The following is an 8,114-nucleotide window of genomic DNA, read 5'->3' on the forward strand; positions in this document are numbered from 1 at the left end:
CTCAGCATAACTAGTTACAGTGGTTACAAGTGTGATGTAATGAAGAAGCATGAGTTTTGAGTAGACAATAATTTTTACTGTGACACTATAGGCCCCAACTGTGTGAAAATCGTACCTGTCCCAAAGAGTGTTCGGTCTAAACATATGAGGACTGAGGCAACAAGTGGAGAAAAAACAAATGAAGCTAGAGGACAGGGTATTGGAGAAACTACCATATTTGGTAATGCACTTCCTGAAACTCTAAACAGGCAGAGCTAGCTTCCACTATTTGGTATATTGTATCTTAATGACCCTTTCCATTTGATTTTATTCAGATCTATGTTAATTTATATATGCACCTTAATTATTGAATAGCCATATAGAGATATCCATACAGATATTTATTTTTAGTTCCTGTAGCCTCCCAGAATTCTCAAGGTTCATATTAACTGCTCCCTGCTCGCTGAGAACTTATTCAGATGAGTTTAAATGGAACCAATACTAGGTGTTAAACAATATTTGCATAGGAGATTTCTAACCTGCACCATGATAATAAAGGCACCAAGAATGTAGCACTATAGCATACTATATTCTACTATCTTTGGACATATTTAACTCATTCAGTAAAGGTCTGTAAGTTTAAAGAATTGAGAGTCTCTCTCAGGATTCTGGCTTGCAAAGCACACAACAGAAAACAATTGTGTGCATGGTCTGTATAAGGGGCACTCAAACAAGGCAGCAAAAGCACAATTTACACACCTTTTTAAGGTAAAGTAACTACAAATAATTCAAGTTTGTATCACAGAGTGAGGGCCTGATCTTGAGAGGTACTGAGTACCTGCAGCCCCCACTGAAACCACTCTCAGATTGGACCCTGTCTAACCATAGGAAATAATCTTTACAACTGCTTAGGAACCTTTTGTGTTTTAAAAGTCTAAATATTTACCATGTTTCTGAAGGTTTAAACCCAATGCAGGGACTTACGTTGGGAAAATGTTAAGGGCCTAATACTGTTCCCACTTCCTTCGGTGGGTGTCTTGCCCATACTCTCCAATGGGTGTAAAATGAGACTCCAGGCCCCTTAAAGTAAGGATGGATTCTGCACGGTGTAGATCACCCTCGCCTGCCCTTGAAGCCACAGGAGTTGATGGCTCGGCCCCCTTGAACTGCACACTAATTCAGATGACACTACACAGAGTGAAATAAACGCTGGAAATGTAGCTATATATTATTGCGTTCACTATAGGCCCATCTCCATTAAGGTTACTTTTGTTCAAAAGCTGAAACTGAGAAATAGCGCCATCTGCAGGAATTTTTCTTAAAACATTTTTTTCCCTTGTAACAAAGGCTGTCTTCACTACTATTGTTTGTCCGGGGTTTTTCCCCTCTGCCCTACTGAGTCAAAATAAATAGACTGCTGCGCCCTTGTAACCCATTTTTTTTAAATCACTTTGATGCAACTCGGATTTATTTTACATGTGTTTTAAATTATAAAATAACGTTCCTGACTAATCTACACTGGGGCCCACAAATTTGTGTTTGCCAGCTAGATAAACCGCTGTTCCCTAATTTGGTTTTGACAAAGCCTCTGCCCGATTAAAAAGTTCGGATTCCTGGCTGTGGCACAGAATCTGGTAGCACATAAATACTCCCCTTGTTGATGAAGGGGGTTGCCTTCGATACTTGTAATACGGGCAGGGTGTTATGTTTTGCATGAAACTGCAGGATTAAAAGAAGCTAAGCAAATTCGGTGTGTTATTGAACCACCCTTTAGGAGAAGGATGTAAAATGATCTTTAAGGCATAAGAGCACCTTACATTCAGATCGAAGTTCCATATCTATCCGCCTTGACAAAGAACTGATTTCAAACACAAAACCTTTTATCTGCCAAGAAACAGGCTCTGAGCTCTGTTTCCACTGGAGCTCTGCCCAAGTAAATGTGCCCAGGTTTTGGGGATTCGGGTTAGAAAAGGGGCTAAGGGAGAGAAAGAACCATGTTTTTGCTGGTTTTGCATTGACTTCAAGGCTCTGCGTGCTTTTGTAAGCCACCTCTGTGAGAGAGAGCTCAGCGTGTGCCACTGGTCCCCTTCCCTCCAGCTCTAGCAGCAGCCTGAAATAATTATGGTCCTGATGGATCCTTGCCTTCCGGCTTCGCTCCCAATAGTTAGTTGAATTATTTGAGTGGATCTTAAAGCTGAAGCAAAAAACCTTGCAGGCAGTTTGCATGTACGTACAAAACCCTCTAAGGGAGAGGCGTGAGGTATAATCGTCGCCTGCCCTTCAAAGTGCTAATTCACAGAAAGCACCGGAAGCGAACTCCCTTTGCATTACAGGATTGCTGTCCGAGGTGCTGAAACCAGCGCTGGTGTTTTGACAGCTAAATGAGCGTGAATGCAATTTTCTTACTATATAGCCTATGCAGGAATGTTCTGCTGTCTACTGGGTTGCCATTTTTCTCGCATTACCTTTCGGCTGGAAACATGGTGCCTGATAAACGTGGACTAAAAATGCAAAGTTTGGTCCGTTTGCCTTGCAATTCTAAACAGCACTTTTCAGAACCCAGCCTGACAGACGTTCGTGCTATTTAATGATTTATTGTTTCAGACGCTGAAACAACTCTATCTTCAGCTTGCCACTGAAAGCACTTTGGGTTCTAGTAATCTGACTTCTTCCCACTAACGAGTTTGCATTTTTCTTGAGAGTAGATGAATAGATATTCTATTTTACTCGAAGACACAGCTTGAAAAGTTTCACGATCTAGAAGAGCAAATGCACCCATTTCTATATTTTGTATTAATTTCCTATAAGCAAATATATTTATTTACAATTATATAGACAATTAACTATCATTACATTATTCTGTCTCATTCTCTGTAATGAGCAAACGTTCTGTCTCATTAGTTGAAACATCATTTGAATAGTTTTCCCGAGAATAGCTGGAGCTATTAGATCATTTCAAAGATGTTTTTTGGTTCCGAATATTTCAGTTGTGTGTTCATTTCCTAGGCAGCGCGTCTTCACGGCGGAGCGATCCTTCTGGGCATTTAGTGCTGTCATTCGGTAGTTTTGCTCTCCAAATCGGCGATTTTAAGGTGTTTTTTTCCCTTCTTCCAACCACCAAGTCCTTCAGAAAGGACACGTCTGAACCTTTTACGCTGCTAACATTTCTGACTGACGAACGCTCATTTGACCTCCATAAGACGTTTCTTTTTCAGTCATTGCACATTCCTGCAAATCATGTACCTGTCTTCTTTAGAGTCATTCGTATCTATTCATATGTCTAGTTACTTCAACAATTTGTAACCTAACGCTACAATCGTCATTGGAAATTGCTAGCAAAACATCTCCTTTAAAATATAATGCTCTTCTGAGTTTTAGAGGCTAAAAACAAAAGGCTTTCTGACTGTATCTATTTTTAGCAAAAGGATGTCGGTGGTAAGTCCTGGATCTAATGAAAACATTTAAACTAAGTCATAAAAAAACAGGTGTTCCTTGTAGCCATGGTAAAGACCAAAAGATTCGTCCGTCTGGATCTTTGACGCCCTCTGGTGGAGACTCACAAAAATAATTACTCCTAGCTTGGGGGGTTCGTAAAGAGAAAAAAAATGAATGGGGTATAAAATTCTGATCATAGTGAAGAGAGCGCCACTTAACAAAGACACTGCCTGAAATTATTCCTGAGATAGCATGTGTTATAGGGTAGTACAGTGTGATATGAGTTAGAACAAAAGAGACTGAAAGGAAGCTAAAGTTGAGATCAAATAGCTTTCTTTTAAATAGATTTTTTTTTAAATCGGCTGTTTGTTGGCAGTCACGACTGCTTCGTGTTTATATCATGAACGTTTTTGGTGTGTTTGAAATAATCCTCTCCGGCTCGGAAAGAACTCAATCGGTATTTTTAAAAGATGTACATCCCCGAGCGGAAGTGTCTTTCCTACTAGCCCCCCTGCCCCTCTCTGAAAACGGAGCGTGCTGAGTACGTACTGTATTACTCATAGGTTCAGCCTTTCTGGGTGCATCTTCGTGATCTGGATTCACAAGCGAGCTATAAAGCCCCGAGGCGACCAAAACACCTGCCAATAAGTCACGTTAGCCTGGGAAGGCAACACTTGGCCGCGTGATTTCCAACCCAGCAAACTGACCTGGTCGACCCCCCCGCCTGCCTGCCTGCTTGCCTTCCATATTGGAGAAGAGGAGGTGGTGGCAGCGGTGTGACTCATGCCTGCGTCGGAGCAGACCAACCGGCGATTCAGGCTTTAAAAAAGCAAATCCAAGTACTTGTGGCAAAAGGTCATCTCGAATTAAATTCCGAGGCGCGATTGGTATTCCGACGTCGTTTCTCGCGGAGTTTATAAACGGCGACTCCCTCCCAAGGTTAGAATTCCCCTGGCTTTTTGGACACTTGGAGTAAGTGTGGGTTCGCTCGCTCTCCTCCGCGGTAAGTCTCCTTTAAACTCTCCTCACTAGATTATATTGTTCAAGCTTTCAGCAGGCTCTTTCGGAATGGGGCGCTTTTCACAAAACCATTTTTGTGTGGCTGCCCTGCCCAGGGAGAAATAATGGGTATTTTGAGACAGCCGGTGCGGTAGACTGTTGGGCTAACCTGTTACTTCACTTCCAGGCATTGTCCAAGTGAGTCCCTCTGCTTTAGGATTTCTATGTATAGCTTGGCTGGTTGTGTTTTTTTTTTTTTTTAAATAATAATGTACCCGTTTACCATTGAAATCACTGACCCGTTGTATTTACGCTGGTTTTAATCCGCGCACTGAAAATGAATAACGAGTATTATTGGCTTGGGGGGACGGGAGGGGCTTCTTAATTTACTGGACCATGATTATCTTTCTTGAATTTTCTGGATAAAATAAATCAGACCCAGCCATGGGTGGGGACCATCAGATAAGCGAGCTATTGATCCTGAGGTTCTCGATCAGCGAACCAAAACTGGTTATTGGAATGCAATGTCCGTCTGTAAAGAACTTAACAGCTGGCTGGGAACAAGGGTTAGTCCATAAAAGGTGGATCTTACTATGATCACCTTATTCAGCTACCTACCCCTGTATAGCACATATAAAATTAAGCCAAAGCTTAAATGTGAATGTCATGGTTCAGTCGTACGTACGTTTGAACGTGCATCTATGCACACACATGAATACATGCATATAACACACATACCCGTACAAAGGCAAAAAATGTGCCTTTGTTACCGGAGGCAGATCTGAAGATGTATATATCAATCCTTCCTGAATATTTTTGTATTTAGTCTGATGAATATTTCAGGGATTAGATGTTAAAACACAGAATCGCAGCAAGAATTCTGTTGAGATTGTAGGTCATTTTGACTGGTAATTTAAAAGCCTGTTTTATAAGTTGGTTTCAATTTGACATAAGCCATAATTGCCCTCTTCAGTGGCCATTGATATAATTGCGATAGACTTCATGGTCTGCTAAATCCATCATTCCGCACAGGATATAGCGCTTCAACATCCAGCAAAGAAACGATTTAGCTCTTCAGCCTATCGAAGCAATTTCTAATTGCCATGTTTCCATGTTAGCTGTCTTAAAACTAAATAAGTGTCCACGGCGTGCCCTCCCTGATCTTTCCTTTTCATCGCTTTGTTTGTGAATATTTTTGCCTGGCTAAGAAACGTCGTGATAAGGACTCTTCTACTCGAGATGCAACCCTTTGTGCAGGCTTTCCCAGACACTTCGCGAGGAGTTTAATTGCTTATTATTGGCTGCAGAATCCCACCCTGACTAGTTAATCTAAACAGGACTCGCGTTTCATCCTTCCAGGAGACCAGATCTCTAAAGCCGCCTTTTCTTTCCTTCCAGTAAATTCTTTACTGTCCATCCACCAGAGAAATATTGGCGGAAAATACGGGACCAAAGGACTTTGACTTTCTGAAGTGATGGCATCCTCTGCTCCATCCTCCTCCAACGCCAATCAGGACTCCAACCCCACTAATTTACGACCCACAAGTAGGTTTTAGTCTTTCTCCTCGTTTTAAACCTTTTGAATGCTTTATCATTTTAGCATGGCACTCCGTGAGACCAAATTCGCCACAAAACGACAAAGCTGAAAATCCTTGTTCCATGCCTTTAAACTAGGTGTGGAAAATGCATTATAGAAATATTCCATCTTTCTGATGTTTTAAAATCAGAGGCTGGTCCTTAGATTTTTCACTAATTTTCTAAGGATGCCGAAAAGCCTCAGCTTCAGTAGTGTTTGGTTTTACAGACACATTTTGGGAGATTTAGAAAATAAACTAGAAAATCTAGATTTTTTTTAAGAGGTGGAGGGGACTGAATTGGTTAGAGGATGAAACTAGCCCCCGGTGTGTGAAGTGTGTTCCAGCCTTGCATTTTATATTGCTAATGCTATAGCTTCCTTTTTGCTTACATTGAAGCCTATAATCAACTGAAATTTGGATGCTAATTGTAGCTTTTCAGCGCTCTGTATCCCTAATTGCTCCGAATTTGCCTTGAGTTATTGAGGTGTGAGTGGGAAGCAGATCTGGTGCAGGTGGATGGAGAATCGTTTTATAGCTTTGCCTAGACAATTCAGACAATCAACTACCGAAAGAAAGGGGGGGAAGCTCGATGACATAATCACCGGAGACAAAGAGGGGGGAATAGTCAGGAAAAAAGCTTGGCAGGCACAGTAACGCGGGGAATAGCTTTTACCCTGAAAGGGCTGCCTGGGCTCTGAGGCATGAACATTAGAGTCATTACTGTGATTATTCTGCAACTGGAAAGAATGGGCGGGGGGCACACAAAATGCAAAAACCCGCTGAAAAACAGTTCGTTTGTGTGAGGCTTGAGTTTGAGGGGCGGGTTGTCTTTTGCTGAGATGTCAGGACAAAAAGCGGATTCATCAGAAATTTAGTTTAATGAAGAAATAACCCATTAATGCCAGCAACACAAAATCCCATTTTCTCTCTGAATCTACGTTGGATTAGCAAACAATTGTTAGGGGACAATCTGATAGGGTTTGAACTTAAAAAAAAATCACCCAGGGGGGCAGTTAACGAAATTCTCCATCTAACCAAATCCATAAGCTAGAAATAGCCCAGGAGTGCAGAGCTCCCTCATCCACTTGAGCTATTCCTCCCCCCCACTGCTGTTTTCTCAGCCGCCTGGGCACTGATTGGGGAGGGCTGCCATGTTCCCGGAGTAGGTGCTTTTCTGCCCCTGGCTCCCTTTGGCCATGATCTTGCTGTCAAGCTCCATCTTATTCTAGCCCTTAGTTGCCTTCGGCTGCTTGAAGTGTCAGAGGGGTTTTTTCCAGGCTGTCACTCTCTCCTCTCTTGCCCTCCTGGGTCCGCCTCTGACCCCTCCAGCCCCCGCACCTCTTCCCTCCTGGCCAAGCCAGTCTCCACCCCTTCAACTGAGGTCACCTCGCCCGCCACCTCCGGCCTTGCGGTCCTAAGCCTCGGCTCTGGTCCTGCCCAGTCTGTTCCCCGCCCCTGCCTCTGCCCAGCTCCTCCTTTCCCGCTCGCTCCTGCCCTGCAGCCCCGGCTAGTCTCTGCCTCTCTCCCCTGGCCTCTCGCCGTACTCCCCAAGCCCCCTTCCGAGGCTCCCCCTCCTGCCCCTTTCCTGGTGTGACCTCCCCTCCCCTGTCTATTCTCTAGCCAGCCCCGGGCCTCGCTCCTCCCCTCCAGCCGGTAGCGCCCTGCCGCCCCCTACCGGCAGGAAGCCGCGGGGCGCACCGGCGGCGGGAGACCAGGGGCTGCACAGTCCCGCCTGTGGCCGGGCGCTGAGAGGCAGCTGGCGGAGTGGGGCGGGCTCACTCTCGGCACCTCTCTGCGGGGCGCCGGGCTGGGTGAGGGTCAGCTCGCCGAGCCCACGGAAGGGCGCCGGGCAGAGCTGGCTGGTGAGGGGGTGGCCCCGCCTGCCCCAGGCCCAGCCAGCCGCCCCCGGGAGCGGGCCAGCTCCGCTGCTCAGACCGCGGGGCCAGCACCCTTCCCGCCCTGCGGGCTTGGCGCGCTCCCAGGGCCGGCTCCAGGCACCAGGCACCCAAGCTGGTGCTTGGGGCGGCACCTGGAGGGGGGCGGCGGGGCGCTCCGGCCGCCGGGGAGAGCGGGGCCACAGCCGGGCTCGCCGCCCTCCCCCCGGCGCTCTGGCCGCCCCCCCCC

At 45.4% G+C, this 8,114-nt stretch overlaps 1 protein-coding gene across 1 annotated transcript in view; it reads left to right on the forward strand.

Annotated features, from left to right (window-relative positions):
• Positions 1-5,885: 5,885 nt before the first annotated feature.
• Positions 5,886-8,114, forward strand: part of GAD1 (glutamate decarboxylase 1) — a 36,799-nt gene continuing 34,570 nt past the window's right edge. The window contains exon 1 of the mRNA XM_024201249.1: positions 5,886-5,958. Coding sequence (XP_024057017.1) covers positions 5,889-5,958 — 70 coding nt within the window. The 5' untranslated portion in view covers positions 5,886-5,888. The remainder of the gene's footprint in view (positions 5,959-8,114) is intronic.

Source organism: Terrapene carolina, unplaced genomic scaffold, assembly GCF_002925995.2.
Source record: "Terrapene carolina triunguis isolate 2854851 unplaced genomic scaffold, T_m_triunguis-2.0 Scaffold62, whole genome shotgun sequence".
Classification (NCBI taxonomy): domain Eukaryota; kingdom Metazoa; phylum Chordata; order Testudines; family Emydidae; genus Terrapene; species Terrapene triunguis.